The sequence below is a fragment of the Heteronotia binoei genome, chromosome 3 (assembly GCF_032191835.1).
Source record: "Heteronotia binoei isolate CCM8104 ecotype False Entrance Well chromosome 3, APGP_CSIRO_Hbin_v1, whole genome shotgun sequence".
NCBI lineage: Eukaryota > Metazoa > Chordata > Lepidosauria > Squamata > Gekkonidae > Heteronotia > Heteronotia binoei.
The window spans coordinates 64989241-65008397 of NC_083225.1; the positions used below are offsets into that span (position 1 = coordinate 64989241).

Sequence of the window (19157 nt, forward strand, 5' to 3'; positions counted from 1 at the left end):
TAGAAAACGAGTCACTTCAAGGATTCAAATACTTTCTCAGTTACTGCACTCATGGTGACGGGTAAGGAGGCAAGACACTAGGAACAGAGTGATAGCTACATAGATAGGAAGTAAATAATCCAAAGTAATACAATATACATAATAAAATACCCATATGATATCTTATAACTTACATGGATACACAAACATAGGTGGTTTAGAGCCAATCAATGGATAGATTCTGACCACAGTTATGGGACAAGAAGTTATGTCTAAAAACAAAATGTGCAGTTTGACTGAAGGGAGCAACAGGTGGTTCAAGGTCCTAGGAGAAGTTGCAAAAGTGCAAAAGATGGGAGGAATCCAGGCAAGGATGGCATTTGTTTGGAACAATCTAGGGCTACTCAGGAGAAAGGAGATTTGGCAAGCACTTTCAAATAGTCAAATCAGTTTGAGATGGAAAATCCTTTCTTCGGCACATAATAAATGTAACAGGTTCTTCATATGGCTAAAGGCACAATGAATAATTACTGCAGTGTGATAATTGATCAGATGGCGAGAGATAGGGATAGGCTGTGCTTCTTTTAGATATACCTGTTGTGTTCTAGTTTTGATGATGAGATAAGTGGTGGCAGTCTGCTGGCTCTCTTGCCTTTTGTAATAGTAAAAGCCAGAAGGTGTTTATTGACAATTAAAAGACAGAGAGAAGAGAAGCAGATATCCACTAAGATGGTAGGAAGGAGAAATATCAACAGAATGTAGCACAGTTTGTCTCAGAAAAAAAGCATCCCACCATTAGGAATCACTCATTGTGTAAAGAAGTATTTTCTATTGTCCATCCTGAATCCACTGCCCATCAGCTTCATTGGATGCCTTAGAGTTCTAGTAGAACAAAGTTTGAGTTTAGTAGCACCTTTAAGAACAACAAAGTTTTATTCGAGGTGTGAATAAAAGCAACTACATGCACACTTCTTCAGACACAATGAAATGGAAATAGAAATAACAATCATCCATATAGAGGGTGGGCAGTGAATTAGCATGCAAAATAATTAAGACATTTTAAAAGAATAAACTATTAATAAACTTAGTTTACAGTTATCATCTATTAGGGTTCAACTTGAGGGGGGGCGTAGCCAAGGTAATAAATATGTCAGAATTAGAGATTGATGAGTCCTTAATTGTAGACTGGTGAGAGTATGTCATTAGGTTCTATCCATCTCCTCTGCAGTGTTTGGAGATTGGGTGCAATGTTATGTCGGAGAAATGCATTTAAATATTCATTGTATATTATTACAATCACTATTCCAATATACTGTTGCAAAATAGAAATATACAAAATTACAGAGGATGTATATCACTTCTTGGTGAGAATATGTAAGGACTGAATGAGTTTAGCCATGTAATGAGATAAGAAACTAATATCTTTGTTGAATCTGGGGAGGTGTTATTCCGAGTGTTATAATGACTTGTAATTCATCTGTTTACCTTTCCATTCTGTTCCTGAAGTTTCTTTGCAATAAAACAGCTAATCTTTGGTCACTCGTTGAATGTTCTGGAAGGCTGAAGTGTTCTCCTACAGGGTTATCAATCTTATGATTCCTGATGTCAGATTTCTGTCAATTTATCCTTTGGCATAGGGTTTCCTGTTTGCCCTATGTAGAGAACCAAAGGGCATTGTTTGCATTTAATGGCATATACAATGTTAGAAGATGAGCAAGTGAATGAACCTGAGCTGGTGTAGTGTATGTTGTTAGGTCCAGTGATTACGTTGACTGGGTGTATGTGGTAGTAAAATTGGCATTTTGGTTTATTGCAAGCTCTGGTACTAGTGCCCATGTTCAAATTAGATATTGAATTATTATGTGTGAGGACTTGTTTGAGATTGGGGAGCGGGGCTGTCTGTGCACAAGAAAAGCTTTCCCCCTAGATTAGTTTATTATTCTTAATCTGTTAAAAACATCATTATTCTGCATGCTAATTTACTGCCCATCTTCTATATGGATTATTGTTATTTCTGTCTCCATTTAATTGTCTCTGAAGAAGTATGTGTATACACAAAAGCTCACAAACTGAATAAAAAAAAATTGGTCTTGAAGGTGCCTCTGAACTCAAACTTTGTTCTACTGCCTCAGAACCAACACGGCTACCCACTTGGATCTAACTTAATGATTTCAGTTCTAGTATTTTGAGATAAAGAGAAGTACATATACTGCATGTCATGTCTTTGTATAACATGGATATACCATTCTGGGATGGATGGATGAGACAGACAGACAGATAATACTGCATAAGGTAGATAATATTAAGCTAGGAAATTAGAAATGGCTTAAAATAAATAATTATAAATTACATTTGTATAAGGGGAAAACAAAATCAAAATGCAGATTTTGTGGTTGAAAAAGCAAGGAATAGAAATATGAAAACTTCCCTATATGCATGATGTTGCCCAAAATACCATGGAATCTAAAAGAAGGACTTTCCACTGTCCCTACTTTACCTGCTAGCAAATTAGTTTAGATCAAGCTAAACCCATTACAACTTTGGGTATGACTGAGTTTGACCTGAATGCAACTGACCTAGTATTCTCAAAACTGAAGGCTGCACACATGTGCATACCTTAATCCTGCAATTTGTACCTATTTTCATTATGAAGTAGAAAAAATAGAATCCCTCTAAAGAGGAATTAGGCCCATACCCACTTCTTGCATCTTTTGAAACAATGATTTGCAGCCAGTGCCTGAATCAGCTCTGCTCTCTCGTAAGTACAAGACTAGTTTTGCTGTCCTGTAGCTGTATTAATAGGCTAACCCTAAAATATTTTACAGGTGTTGGATGCACCAGTTAAAAGAATATAGTACTCCTAAGAAAACACACCTGGGCAAGGTTATAAACAGGTTATTGAAGTGGTTTTATTATACTCAAAAAAGGTTGTTGGTGAACTATGGAAAATCTAAAGTAATGGTTTTCTCAAAAAGCTCATGTTTTAATGTAGAATCTGGAACATCAGTGTGGAAAATCAGAATAAATGGCCCACTTTAAGTACTTGGGAGTAACCTTTAGTTATAATCTTTCTTGGAAAATTCATATTCACTCAGCCACAGAAATGATTAGGGTAAATCCAGATGTTCTCTCTTTTTTAACTTTAAAGGTAGTCAGTGTGTATCTGCAGCTATTAAGGCTTTTAATGCCAAGGTGATTTTTAGAGGTTTTACTTGGGGAGGTATCTGGATTAATGGAGTCTCTGAATCTACAGGTGTTTTTTCATTGCCCAATGACCTGAAGAGTTCTACATTCTATTGAGGGGGAAGTCTGTGGACGATAGAGCTTCTCTTGGCCTACTTTTTTACTGTGGTTAGGGACATAAGTTATCTTGTAGTGTGAAAGACGGGTAGAAAGAACAGGGCTTTTTTTGTAGAAAAAGTCCAGCAGGAACTCATTTGCATATTAGGCCACAACCTCCCCCCCCCATGTCACCATTGTTTCATACAGGGCTTTTTTGGTAGAATAAGCCCAGCTGGAACTCATTTGCATATTAAGCTACACCCCTGACACCAAGCCAGCCAGAACTGTGTTCCTGTGCATTCCTGCTCAAAAAAAGTCCTGAGAAAGAGGGTCATTGATTTTGATCATGTTGGATGATACATAGTTTCATTCAAGGCAAGTGTCAAGGAGTCCTGGTTCAGTCCTGGGCCAAAACACCTTGTTTAAGGGCTACAGAACACAAAATTACAAAACCCTGGGATATGACTCCTCACACCCCTGTCTGTCAGTCTGCCATCAGCCCTTTAGAATCCAAAAGGCAAGATTCCAAAGTGGCCTGTACAAATGACATTCAAAATGGCTGCTGTGAATGAAATGATGACATCATATCTGGATCACAGACAGTCACCATCAAGCTAGAGAATAGACTAGGAGCCTGCTTATTATGGGTGAGGGGCCCTGTGGTCTCAGGTCTAAAAGGCAGTAGGGGCCCTAGGCAGTGATGTTAGTCAATTTGTTAGGTGAGTAGCAAAGCAGATGACCTAAGCAGGGGTCTGACCAGGGGGGGAAGAAACAAAATTACCTGCAGCTGGGTTTGGCTCTTTCCCACAGGACATAGACCTTAATTGAATGTGGCTAATTGGAAGCTGGTACCAAAGATTTTACTTCTCTCTGCATAGGGTTGCCAAGTCCAATTCAAGAAATATCTGGGGACAAGGGTGTGACAAGCATAATTGAACTCCAATGGAGTTCTGGCCATCACATTTAAAAAGACAGCACACTTTTAAAAATGTCTTCCTTCCATAGGAAATAATGAAGGATAGGGGCACCTTCTTTTGGGGCTCGTAGAATTGGACCCCCTGGTCCAATCATTTTGAAACTTGGTGGGTACTTTGGGGAGAGGCATTAGATACTATACTGAAAATTTGGTGCCTCTACCTCAAAACACAGCTCCTCCAGAGCCCCCCAAACCTCCAGATCAATTCCCCATTATACCCTATAAGAATCGATCTCCACATAGGGAATAATGAAGTGCTCAGCGACATTTCCCTCCCCCCGACCCTGTTTCCGGTGACTCTACTCACGAATTGCAGCCAACTTTCTCCAAGTAACACAGACACCCCATCCCATCGGGAGCCTCTGGAGGGGGAAAGTCACATGGTGGCTTTGAGGTTAGGGCTTCCCCCCCGCTGGCCAGCTGACTGGGGGCGGGAAGGAGCCTGGGAAAGCAGAAGAATCCCTGCTGGGACCTGGGGATTGGCAAGCCTAACTCTGCAGCTAGGTGTTATCTGCAATTTCACGGCAGCTTACTCTAGCTTTACAAGGCTGTTTCTGAACTGCATAATCCACAAGCAGGCCACATTTGACGCCTGTACCAAACTTTGAAACAGACAAGAACTTTTAGGGGACCAGTTTTCTTCACTTCATTCATACCAGGGTTTCCCCCCTCTTTAACCCTTCCTTTGAATTTTCCTACCACTCCTGGCCACACCGCACCTTTAAGGTAGGCAGACTGAAGGTTTTGCAAACTGCAGAAATGAGGGAACATTTGCTAAAAAATCTATTTTTAGAGGCAAGGTTTCGTTTTGTGTACTTCAGCTTCTGTAGGCCAAGGTAACTTTGGACCAGTCACACTCTCCATGTTTAATTTGTCATACAGGATGGTGTGAAGATAAAATGGAAGTGGTGAGAATCACTTTTGGAGTTTTTGGAGGAAAGATAGAATAAAAATGTCATAATCCAATAAATTCATAAACAAACATTTTAATGTATTGAGTGGTCTTGCAACAAGACGTTGGACTTCGTGGTCTTGCATTTCCTCTCTGCACCCTCAGATGGTTGTGAGTTTTCTAGGTGAATTGAAACTACAGTGTTTCTCTGTATTAAAATGCACAGGTGAATTTTGTCCTAAAGGCCTATTTTAGATTATATTTGTCAAAGTATTTGACAAATAGAAGACATAAGATGTGAAGAGAATTCGCATGGAACAGCACCTGAAGGTTTTCCACCTTGTCATATTTCAAGAAAAAGATTTCAAGAGGTCACTGAAATAATATATTTTCTTTTAGGAAAAGCTGTAGGTGAACTTTAAAACTGAGTATCATTAATGACATCAAACAATCTTAATATCTCCATAATATCTCCAGTCAAACAATGTTAATATTTCCATAATGTGTCTACTAATTAAAGAGGACAGACTTAAGGAACTGTCTTTTGTTAGGCTTCAAGATATTCCATTTCAGTGGAGAATTCTAATGTTACATTCTATTTTCTCAGTAGATTTTCATTAACTGCGGAAGTTTATCTTTTCCCCTTTCCTGTTTTCAGGACTTTTATTTATCTTATGATCTTGCCAACACAATAACCTATGTAGGGATATGGGGGACTGCTCTACAATGGTTTTTTCCTTTCTCTGTGGTCAGGGACAGGCTCTTGGAGGGAAAATGTCTCCATGATACCCACTGGAATGCAGAGTGCCACAGGTGGTGAGTCTCTCTCTGATGTTGTTTAACATTTATATGCACCCCCTTGCCCAGTTGGTCCAAGGGCGTTGAGCTGGTGATGCTGTTGACATCCAGCTCTATCTGTTGATGGCTGGCTGTCCAGGCTGTGCCCCAGATAATTTGGACAGGGCATGGGGCTGTGGCTGAATGGCTACATCAGCGCCAGCTGAGATTAAATCCAATGAAGATGGAGGTCCTGTGCCTGAGTTAGGGTTGACAAATCCAATTCAAGAAATATCTGGGGACTTTGGGGGTGGAGCATAATTGAACTCCAAAGGGAGTTCTGGCCATCACATTTAAAGGGACTGCACACCTTTTTAAATGCCTTCTTTCCATAGGAAATAATGAAGAATAGGGGCTCTTCTTTTGGGGCTCATAGAATTGGACCCCCTGGTCCAATCTTTTTGAAACTTGGTGGGTATTTTAGGGAGAGGCACTGGATGCTATACTGAAAAATTGATGCCTTTACCTCAAAAAACAGCCCCCCCAGAGCCCTGGATACCCACGGATCAATTCTCCATTATTTCCTATGGGAGTAAGTCTCCATAGGGAATAACAGAGTTCCCAGCAGACATTTCCCTCCCCTCCCTAGGTTGCTGCTATTACCACATCTGCCTTTTATCATCTGTGGCATGTCAGGCAACTTATTCCTGCCCCCCCCCCCCTTGCCCCAGACTTAGCTACAGTGATCCATGCAGCAGTCACTTTATGGCTGGATTATTGTAACTTGCTCTATGTGGGGCTGCCCTTGAACCTGACCCAGAAACTCCAGAATGTGGTGGTGCACCTGCTGATTGTGATGTCTGTGTGGGCATTCAGCCAGAATTATGCCAACTGCACTGGCTACCAATTGAGTACTGGGTCTGTTTCAGGGTTATGGTGCTGATCTTTAAAGCCATATATGGCCTGGGACCAGCTTACCTTCCTGATTGTCTCTCCCTGTATATGCCCCGAAGAACCTTGCACTCCACATATCAACATCTACTGGTCGTCCTTGACCTGAAAGGTATCCATTTAGCCTTAACCAGGGCCAGGGCCTTTTCTGCCCTGGCCCTGGCATGGTGGAACACATTTCCAATTGAGATCAAGGCCATGCGGGTCTTGCTACTGTTCTGCAGGGCCTTCAAAACTGAGCTGTTCCAGCAAGCCTTTGTTTGAGGTGGTGGATGTTTCCACAGTCTTGGCCTCCCCAACTCATAGTAAGGCTATAGATGCCTACTATCTTGCTAATATCTAACAGGAGGTATATTGGATTGCTCTGGATTAATGTATGTTTCTTAACTGCCATCCTAGTTTAACTAGTTTTTAATTGTATATTTATTGTATTTTATTCATTCAGTGAATAAAATATTCAGTGGGCTGTGCAATATGGTGGGATATAAGTCCAATAAATAAATATTAGAATAATAATATGTGTGTGTGTGTGTGTGTGTGTGTATATATATATATATATATTACATTTAGTCCTGTACCTTTAGAACACATCTAAAACGGTGCCCCCCCAGGAAATAAATCAATGTTAACATAATTTAAGAACAGAAGAATCAAAACCCAAGATTGGACAGAAAGGTGCACAAGAGTATGCATGTATGCTGTATGTATTAGATAATGTATCTTTGTGGTTTCTGATGATATGGTAGCAAGTTCTAACGTGTCATTGCTTTGCTTTAGAGTCTATACAGTTATGAGCTCTGCACTGTTCTTTGGAATACATCAAGTAGAATTTCACAAACATGACTATGGCAAAATGTTCCTGCTTTGGTGTGCAGACCCCATTCTACCTTGCCCACTACCTTGCCCAACTCTCTGGAGGGCCTTTTCTTCCACTCTATAGGGTAGCCGACCACCACCACTTGTTTGTTGTACAGATTTCCCCACTGGGAGGATCAGGACTCCCAACTTCCTTTCCAAGATCAGAGGCCTTCCCTCAGTATCTCCTAATGCAAGCATCTGGTTACCATGGGAACAATTTAATGCCTTGGGGGCCCTTGGAGGAAAAGCCACATGCCAACCCCCCTAGAGCCCCTTCTTAAAATAGCATCCTTGAAACAGTGGAGGTCTGTGTGGTACAGAGAACCACACCCCAGAATCAAAAATTTAAAGTATTCATTAAAAAGAAAAATCTTTACATGCATACTTTTAGTACAACACCAGATTAAGCAAGGAAAACAAAATAAATTGTAAAGAAAACTCTCCCCCTTTCTTTACACGTGCCCTATCTCATATTAAAATATGACAGGCTCTTTAGCTTAGCTGCTCTAGTTCTCTGTCTCCACAGAGTTCCATTACCTCAAAGCTTGCTCCACAGTAGAATTGCCAAGTCTAACTCAGAAAATACCTGGGGACCTTGGGGGTGAGGCTGGGAGACTTTGGGGTGGAGCCAGGAGACTTTCTCATTCCCTAAAATAAATAAATAAAAATACAGCAGTGCAGTTCCCCTGAATGCAGTCTTCATTTCCTCATTCACAGCAGCTGGCCCACTTCTTTCCCTCTCTCTCTCACAGACACACACACACACACAAAGCAGTCAAAATAAACACAGTTTGGAAGCATACACTTTGTGATCTCACTTGGGCAATTTACTCACCATGGGAGTTGTTGAATGCTATACATTCAACCAAGTTCTTCAGACTAATAGCAGCGGTTCTCTCTATTTTACTGTACAAATGAGTTATGGAGGAGCTGTAAAAATGTAGGGAGGGGGCTCCTTCCTTTCCCTTCCTCACAACAGCCATGTTATTCTGCAGGCTCGCCCCATCCCCATTCAACTTAGCTCCAAAGTTTTAAAGGCACACACACCTTTCAAAAAACCAAGCCCTTTCCAAGTCTTCTAAGCTTTCCAAGGTGGAAAGGCACATGGTGGCTGTTGGGGCGGGGCTTCCACCTGCTAGCCAGCTGACTGGGGGTGGGAAGGAGCCTCCACAGTCAGCCATATGGCTAATGGCTGCTGGCTTGCAAACCAGAGCTCAGAGTCCTCTTCAAGGCAGCATCCCAAAGAAAGAGAGCTATTTTCTGTTGCATGGAGATTTTATTATCTCTTTCTCCTCCCCCTTGACCCTGGTTAGCCCAAGTCAAGGCAGATTTCCCTGATTATCTCCAAGAAATTCCTTCCTCAGCCCCACTAGAATTTGGGCCCAAGTCTATGTTTCCTGCTAGAAGAAGTGGGGGTGAACTGGCCCATCTCATTGTCCCTCCTGCTAGATCTATTAGCATTTCTTAAGAGATGCATCTGGAAGGCCATGAGCTAATTTCCTCCCCGGTCCTCTTTGTTCTTTGCTCATAGAAAAAAAATGGTTAAAGCGGACAGTGGAGGCCTCTCTCATTGCCAGTGTCCCAGGAGAAAACGCATTTCTTCACAGTGACAAACAACACAGAACAGCTAGGTGCTGCATTCCATTTCTTTAAAATTCATTTGTAAAAATTTCAGAGAGATTATGGCTGCAATACACAACCCCACATTTTTTGACATCCAACTGGCATGATGCATTAATGACTGAAAGAAGCACTTCATGGAATAATTGGAAGCATTGAGTGGATAATGAAGATAGTCTTATATGCCGGTATTTTTAACAAGTGCAGTAAAGAAAAATTTGGTTCAGATAGGGTTGCCAGGTTGTGTACTCACAAAGGAAGTCACCAGTTTAATCATAAATAGCTTTACATCTCCAACAAAGAGTTAAATCAGCTGTTAATGCTGCCTTCCTGTGTATTTTGCTTCTTGTTCTGTTATCTGCTCTATTTCCCATGGATGCTTTGTAGAATTGGTGTCCTGCTCACTAAAACAGACAGGAGATAGAATGAATGAAAAGATTGGCAGGGGTGGGTAAGATGCTGAACCTTCCACTTCAAAGGGGGATTTAAGAAGATACTGTCAAATTCTGACTTGGGACCCTCGTCATAAATGCTTTTAGTGTCTGAAAGATGTAAAGTGTTTGACCTCGTTTGCACCTCAGGAATATTTTGTGTTTTTTGGCTGTTTTGGAACCCACTCTTTTTTGAGATAGACTGCAAGAGAGCAGTTTACAGTGTGTACAATAAGACTTGGAGTACTGTTTTTGGGGTATCACAGCTGGACAATGCATTGAATGGATAGCGTTTCAGCCACATAAGTCGTAATTCTAAAGCTCTTCATGAATATTGGTCTGTGAAGTGTGACCATTTAAAGTAATGAAGGTACTTATCACAAGGGCTCATTTTCTTTAAGGTTCTTTATTATCTAATAATACTTTTAGGCTTACTGAATAGCTTCTGTTAACTTCATAACACTCGTTAGATTTACTTTCTCTTACAATTAAGAGCAGAACATTTTGCTTGCATGTACTTCATTTACTGCTCCAAGTGCCAAATATGGAAGCAGAGATGTGAGTTGTATTTTATTTTTGTGACACCTGGTTACAAAGGGGGGGGGGATCTGGATGTGTAATATGAAACAGGGGTGTCAAACATGCAGCCCATGGGTTGGGTCCAGCCCACACGAGGCTCCTAGCAGGGCCGCAAGCAACTCAGTGTTGTCTGTTTCCTTCTCCCTCTCTTGTTTCCTTCTGCAGTCTAGCTGTCTAGCTGTTTTGCCACTCTCTCAATTGCACAGAAGCTACATAACAAGAGAGCTTGCATTGTCAAGCGCTCTCAATCACATAGGAATTACAAAGCAAGACAGCTTACTTTGCCAGGCTATCAATTGCACAGCAGAACTACTGAGCCAAGCCTCTCTTCCTTCCATTGACTGAGGGTCCTCCATTTCCTCATCCCCTAACTTTGCCCAGTCCCCTCAACTGCCGGGAGAAATACAAAGCACCTTTTGGACTAACAAAGTTTTATTCAAGGTATGAGCTTTCACACACATACACACGGTGTGTTTATTTTGTTGAGGTTGTTATGCCAGGACTCTCCTGGGTGAAACTGGGTATGCCTCCGCTTTATCATTATATTCATACTGTCAAGGTCCAGTCTTTCTTAGTAGGAAAGCATGTGAACTATTTAAATAAGGGATGACAACAAGCCAGTGATGTGGATTAGTCTGAGAGTGTGTGTCCAGACAAAGTTCACCCAGCACACTTTCTTTGATTTTTATTCACATTTCACATTTTCCTTTGATTGTTTTGGGAATTTTGAACTTAGACTTCCCAGATAGTAGGCTGATACCAACCACTATACATGGTTTTCTCTCTGTTATTGCACTGCCTCATAGGAGCTGTAGTTATTTCTCTGGGGAAGACTATAGTTTTGTACAGGACTTTTTTGTAGAAAAAGCCCAGCAGGAACTCATTTGCATATTAGGCTAGACCCACTGATGTCACTGGAAGTGACATCACCCATTCAGTAGGTTACTTTCTGTATATTGACACAGAACAGTACTGTGCCATCAGCTTCATTTCATGGATGTGTGTTTTCACACAGCCAATGTGAGACCTTGTTTCACCCCCCAAAAAACAGGGACGGAGAGAGATAGGACCCACATGCAGTGGAGCAGGCAGCGGCAGGCCCAGCTTCTCCTGGAAGGGGGTGCTTGTGGGCGGCTCCACATCTCTTACTCTTTTTGCAAGCCCACTGGAGGCAGCAGAGAGGACAGAGTGTGCAGTCTGGGAGCACGTGGCTGCTTAGTGCCTCCCCTCTGCTGGAGATCTTTTTTGAGCCAAAACTGCATTCCTGTGAGTTCCTGCTAAAAAAAAAAAGCTCAAAAAGACAAACACATAGCCCTCAGTATGTGCCATGGTGCCTTCATATGTTCTTGACTAGCAGAAGAAGCAACTTTACAAAAGCTCACAATGCCCAGCCATTTCATGTTTTCCCCTGGGTTTTAGGCTCAGAGATTTCTGCAATAAATGTCAATAAATTAAAAGTAGATTTGCAGCTTACATATATACAGCATACTCAAGATTCCTACAGCACAGACATTGTCTTCAGATTTTGATGCAATAATTCAGAGTAAAAGGTGTTAGTTATCAGACATAGTTAAATTTGTCAGTTGGATCTTGTCACTGACCATAATAATAAAACTGAACTGAATTGACAGTTAAATAACCAAAATATTGCAAGAGGGCTAATGTGTTAAGCATGATTTATTTTATGGGTTTTTTTAAAAAAAAATCTTTGTTTTTGACTGTGTTCTTTATAAAGTTTACATTTCCACTACCTGGCATCACATTTTATGACACACATGGTCTCATATATTTCAGATCTGACTCTCATAACAAATGTGTTTGACACCCCTGAATTAGAAACTATTGCTTATATAAATATGTATTTTTAAAAACAAAAAACAAAAAACTTAATGCTGCTAACATCAGAATCAGTTTTGTTTATTATTATAACTTCCCTTTGTTTTTCACAAAATAGATTATTTAAAGGCTTTGTAAATGTACACTGGGGCTTTAAAAAAAATCAAACTTTCCCCTAAATATCCAATCTCTTGCTAACATTTTTAGTATATTAATATCTAGCATTTTTTAAAGTTGGTTTCTCCTTTTTGTTATCATCACATACAATACCTCTATGGTGAGACATAAAAGTACATTTCAAATAATACTACAAGGAGTGCTTCCATCTATAGAGATTTACCTGCTTTGTTTTGCTTTCATAAAGTTTTGTTCTTTTGTGGTAATAATTTCCATTTGTTTTTGTTGCCGAAGCCTCCCTGCCTCTTGTCTCACAGTATCATCCCTTCCATCTTCACATGTAAGCTTTTTCAGCCGCTGCTGTTAATAATGGCAGTTGGGCAGACCCAACCATGCTGAAAATTGAGAATCAAAAATCTCCTCTCTTCTTTCCACAATTATTGTTTCTTATGAGTCCCAGGCACTTTTTGGTTATATATAATCAGGCTTGTTACATTGTTGATCAGGGGGTTTTGACACAGATTGAGAATTTTTAGGCCAGAGAAAAAAGGGAGCATGAGGCAAGGTTTTCCCTCCAAACAAATTTCTAATTTTCTTTTTTTAAAGGTCATGTTCACATGCTGCATGCCCTACCCTAAGGGTGCATGTAAAGTACTCATTCATGTTGATTATTGAAGCTACCACTCACAGAAGCTACATATTGTTCTGTAAACTGCACCCGTTTTTAAAAGTTCAAGTCAATTTTATTAATCAATGAACATGCACCAGCACAGCAGCTACCTTTTTGTAAAACCTTGAGGAATGAGGCACAGAATCACACATACAGTGACAACATTGAAAATGGACAATTTTATGGGTCAAAGGAGTGCACCTCAAAATTCAGTCAAGTATTTCAAAAGGGTAAATTCATATATAAATTCTGTTTGAAGGCTACAAGTTTGGTCAGCTGCTGTGATATTATAGCTAAACTCTGAGAAGGATTTTTGCTAATTTATTTAACTTTATTTTATTTAGTTCAAATTGCTTATTTTAGCTGAGCTGTGGCACCTTCAAGTTATATTTTCTTTAGGGAATGACTGACTTTGAAAGATATGATAGATATGAGTGGTTATTTCTTTTTCTTCAGAATAGTGAAGATGTCAATTTAAACTGAGTGTGGTAGGAGATACTGAGAGACTAGGATTAGAGAGACTGAGAACTATTGTCATTATTCTTTTATTCTTTATCTTTTATATTAGCTGTTACTGTTTTATCAGTTTATTAGCTGAATTGTTGGAAAGTTTTGTTGTATTTTTGTATAGATGCAGTATGAGTAGGAAGAGGCTATCCATTTGAGCCTCTGAACTCTCCTTCTGTGAAATAAAGCAGGTAGGAAAAAATTAATATTGGTATAAGGACCACTGGTAGATTTCAGGTGCTTCATGGGGATGTATTAGAATACTCTGATGGTAATGGTCTTGAATTGCTGCTCTGTATAGTTCGCCTCGTGTTACTGCCTCTTTAGTTGAGGGTTTATATCATACAGGTTTCATACACTAGCAGAGATGTAAAGTTCCACAGAACAAAGAAATGGTGATACAAATAGAAATGTGACAAGTATATGTGATAAGGATATATCCATCAGAATGAGAAATAAAATTAGGCTTTCTTGGTGTGAAAGAATGATGGATTGGTGATGGGAGCAGGTTGGAAATGAAAATGTCAGGATGGATTGTGTTTATTTAATTATTTTATAGCATGTTTAAGCTGCCTTTTCATGCATTGTAAGGTCTCCAAGGTTGCTAACTATAAAAGCCTAAAGTAACTTAAAAACATATATAGAAACATAATTTTAAAAATTGAAACTAGTGTAGACACATGACATGGGAAGGAGTGTCAATGGGTGTGGTCACACTCACCATTAAATCCATCTGCAATGTGCCTCTATTATAATCCGCACAACCAATTTCCCGATCAGACAACAGCCAGGTTCCCGTTCTATCCTATGTGGGTCCCATTGCTGGTCAATCAGAGTGCTCTACCGGACCTCGTATCATGAGACATCAATCTGCATTAGCGCAGGCGCAGTGATGCCCGCTATCTACACTATTGAGGAGATCCAGCATCTCCTCCCTTCTCCACGAGAGACCTCGCACACCCACCATGATCTCATTCTTGAGGGCGGGGATGTGCGTCGCTTTTAAATGGGTCAGATCACTAACAGTTTTGCTAGTCTGTTGGCACTACTTTTCCAGCACAAGCACTACGCGTGCAGACAAAAACACAGGAATTCAAATCAGTTCACATCTAGTTCACATCTAGTTTCAAAAGTGAGTTTTGTTTCTGGACATAGGGGCGGGTAAATGATTTATCAAGCCAACATTTGCTTGCTCATTCACTGGCACAGTGATATCACTTACAGGGTGCTTTGGATGGGAAGCGGTGGTGTACTTCCGATGAGTCGCCAATGATGGAGCGTTCAAACAGAGAAATTCCACTCAGGAACCGTCAGAAGAATTTTGTTCCAGATTTAAAGCATTATCAAATTAGTCCGTGCCCCAGTCATCTCAATGCGGGACTCGAACAAGCTAACCACCATTCGCAGATGCTGACGTTTGGACAACCGCTTAAAATCCGACATGCTTCCAGACTCCACTCATGCCCGTAGTGGGATTTTCTGAATGTCTGACCTCCCCCCTTGAGAATCAGTGAGGGAATTCCAGGCAAAGCAAAAAATGTCTTCACCCACTGGTGAAAGACAATTAAAAAAGGAACCGTGGAATCTCCCTGGGGAGAAAATTCCATAATTCCGATGCCATAACTAAGCGCACCCTTTCTCAGGTTGCCACGTGTCCAGCCTCTGATGGCAGGGATACCCAAAGCAAGGCTTCTGAAGATGAGCTGGGTAGATTCATAAGGAATTCATAAGGCAGCATCCTTAAGGGATGCTGATCCCAAGGTGAATAGGGCTTTAAAGGTCAATGCCAGCACCTTGAATTGGTCCTAGAAGCAAATTAGAAGCCAATGTAGGTGGAATAAAGCTGGAGCTGTAGGTTTCCTATGACTCACTCCAGCCAGAATTTCTTGCCACAGCATTTTGCACCAATTGTAACTTCTACACGCTCTTCAAAGAAAGCCCCACATAGAACAGATTTCAGTAGTCTGATCTGGATGCTAGGAAATGAGAACTTTGGCTGTGCTTGAAATTTATCTGCAATTTTATCTGTAAATGTGAACATGTCAAGCAGTAGTGAATGTATCCTGTTTTAAAATATTTGGGTAGGTAAAAAAAGGAAAATTGCCACAAAGGGGAAAAAAATAAGTTATTTAGCATGCACTGGAAAATAGACTCAAACTGGGATTATTATGGCTGCAGTGTCTGAGAAAACTGTTTTGCTTATGGATTGGGGAAAGTGAATGGTTTAGAAGACCGAATACAAAAATATATGTTATGTAACTTTGGGGTCAAATTGTATGTGATGCAGGCATCTGAATCTGAAGATTTTCCTGTTTACTTTGTTCTTGCTGTGGGGGGTGGGATTGTTTTGTTTTAAGGTCAAAATAGCATGAGTCACTTCATCACATCGAGCCCTTCTATGCTTTTTCAGTTTAGAGGGAGGGCAAAGGCAGCTCAAGATAGAGTGCCTCCTCAGGCTGCTCTCATGATTTTCTACTCATTCGCCAGGTAGCTTTAAACTCAATGCAGAAAGCCACGTATGCCCAAGAGAACTTTCTGAGCTCTCATGTCAAACTTAAAGCTTGTTGGGCACGTGAAGTTGCCACATTGTTTTTAAAGATGAGTGAGGAGAGAGGGGGAAAGAAGTGTTACCTGCCCTGACTCCAAGGTGGGGTTAGCTAAAGGAAGACTGTGGTGTAGGCTGCTTCCCTGCAGAATCCAATGACTCAAGCCACCACCTCATCTTGCCTCATTCATCTGGAGTGGGCCGGGGAGGGAAGATTTTATATCACAAAATATCACAAAAGAATAGTATCTCTTCCTTTCCCAAATCCACATCAGAACCATACTTATGTCTCTCCTCCTCTTAGTTGGTCTTTGTGCTTCTTCTTCTTCTTCTTCTTCTTCTTCTTCTTCTTCTTCTTCTTCTTCTTCTTCTTCTTCTTCTTCTTCTTCTCCTCCTCCTCCTCCTCCTTCTTCCTTCTTCTTTAATGAAAGCTCTTGATCATAGAGCTCTCATATCATATCTAGTCAATTTCCCTTTTCTGACTCCATGCTGCAGTGTCTAAATTTCCAACTTTGGACCTGGTTTAGAACTTTACTCAGATATGAAATTATTTGATTGTTTTGGGAAATTCTCTCAGGTTTATCTTTAGACTCCATAGGATGGCTGCAAGAATAAATGAAACAGAAATAATGGAAGATGTTCTACATGTCAAAGCGATTAAAGAATTATTTGTAATAAAAACATTGTGTGTCAGAATGAACATGTAGATGTGACTTTATATCTTCAGAGCATTTAATTGCAATCATGTTATTGTAAAGATAAGAGCCAGGATGGTGTACTGGTTAGATTGTCAGGCTAGGAACTAGGATACTCAGATTCAAATTCTGACTCTGCCGTGGAAGATTACTGAGTGACCTTGGGCCAATCACACACTCTCAGCCTAACCTACTTCACAGGGTTGTGAGAATAAAATGAAGGAGAAGAAATGGATGCAAATCTCTTTGGGTCTAGATTGGGGAGAAAGGCAAGCTACAAATCAAGTAAATAATAAATTAAAAAGTCGAGTCCTAGATTAGGGAAAGGCATTGTCATCACTCCCATATCACAATCTCAGTCTGCATCATTAAAAGGGAATATCATGGACTTTTGGACATGGACTGTCATGTCTGTTTTATTCATAAGACCCTAGTTCTGAAGTAGCCTTTCTAAATGGATAATTTGCTTGTTACATTAATAAATTTCATTTATTTAAAAATCTTTTGTTGTGGTGTTTCCTTGATAATAAGAAATCATTCAAATTAGCGACTACCTCTATATAGTTTTCCTGTGATCCCTTCTATTCTATCATGGAACTCAGAAAGCAACTCAGAATCAGTTGTGCCAATTATCTTTTTGACCAATATTATCTGCAATCAATTATCTCCAATGCAATCCAGAGATTTTTAAAGGGAAAACTCTCTGTAAAAGATTACAGTGGTTACATAATCATATGATATTTAAGATTTTAATGTATATATATTTCTTTTTCCTTATATTTCTAAGGAGAGATCCTTCATGTGTTAGCTCAGTGGCACCTAAGTGAGAAGACTCTTGTGTACTTCACATCAGACCAAGGAGCACATATTGAAGAAATATCTATTAATGGAGAGGTCCATGGTGGTTATAATGGAATTTACAAAGGTATGAGAAATCTAGTGTCCTTCACTGTCACGTAGCACTGATCAGCCAACATAGTCCATATTGTGGAATGTATTCAAGAAGAGAAAAAAGGCACTGCAGAAAAGTATCAACAAAATTTTTAAAATGAGTCACATTGTGAGTGCTTCAGCCAAAACAAAATTTGTGGAGTTGTGGAGACCTTCTTCAATCTAATCAGACCTTGAGCATAAATAAGATTGTCCTCTACCTTTTAACTCAGGCTGAAAGTACCAAAACATAAAAGAAAGGGGGAAAGAACCCTGGAAAATCCATGATCAAATCTCCAGTGTGCTTTTGTTTCATAAATAGCATCTGTTAGGAGAAGGCAATTAGTATTGGAGCAGCAGCATGTGTACATTAATACTTTCACTATATTCCTGACTTCAAATTACCTCATAGAGTTTCTCCTTTTTCTCATTTAGGAAAACATAATGGTTTTCTGGATGGGTCCTGTATATTTCCACAATGGGGCAGTTTGAAGTGAGGAAGCCATCATAGGCTACAGGGTTATCCTCTCAGTTCCCCTTTGTAGTAGTTGTGCTACCCTAGGTTCATGTGGGAGCCAATTCATGCACTGGTGATGTCTTACATAGTTTACATGCAACACAATGTGGTAATCTGTAATCATATCACAAAATGGAATATGAGAAATTGACCAAAATTTAACTTGGATTTAATAGGACTCAAGGAAGAGAGTTGTCTTTATCTAATTCTGACTTACAGCTCAACCTGGATGTTAAAGAGCTAGCATCTTTTACAGCATAGTATAATTTCTGGTGGGTAGCTGTGTTGGTCTGTAGCAGGGGTGGCCAAACTTGCTTAGCATAAGAGCCACACAGAATAGCCATCAGATGTTTGAGAGCCACAGGACATGAACATCAGATGTTTGAGAGCTACTGGTGTGAGCAGGGAGGGGCAAAGCAGGCTTGGTGGTGGTTGCTTGTCCATTGGTATGCTTCCTCCAGGCCCTTTAAACACACACAGAGATGGGCTTGTTTGAGTAATTGCTTTTACTGCAGTGCTTCCTTTTTGTATGGACCTTTTCCCCATAAGTTGAAGAAGTTACACAAAAATCCATTCCTGGACTACTAGGACTTGAAGCTCAGAGCTAGTTACAGCACCCCTCTTCAGCCTCCTTGTCCATTCCGTAGCTTCATCTTACAAACTCTTTTTAAAGCCCAGCCTAGCAGCTGTATCCTCGCTATTGGGTGGGGCCCATTTTCCTCTCTCCACCCTATTGTCACCATCCTCAAGGTGGGGCTCTGAGACTGGCAATTAAGATTGTCCCTCCATCCACCCACTACATGGATTTCTTGGGCCAGCATGGCTATCGGTCCATGGATGCTCAGCTTCTTCCAACAGCAGACTGGTTCTGGTTCTGGTTTCTTCCATGTTTAAAAAACAGCATACAAGTTTTGCAGTGTAGAAACAAAAGGGAAACAGAAACTCCATCAAAACTAGTCATCTGGATATAAAAATCTTACACTTTTTTGGTTTTT

At 40.3% G+C, this 19157-nt stretch overlaps 1 protein-coding gene across 2 annotated transcripts in view; it reads left to right on the plus strand.

The window, feature by feature from the left end:
- The window catches only part of STS (steroid sulfatase), a 167242-nt gene that overhangs the window by 107094 nt on the left and 40991 nt on the right, over nt 1-19157 (plus strand). For both annotated transcript variants that reach the window (XM_060233925.1, XM_060233924.1), the window contains exon 7: nt 17503-17640. In XM_060233925.1, coding sequence (XP_060089908.1) covers nt 17503-17640 — 138 coding nt within the window. The remainder of the gene's footprint in view (nt 1-17502; nt 17641-19157) is intronic.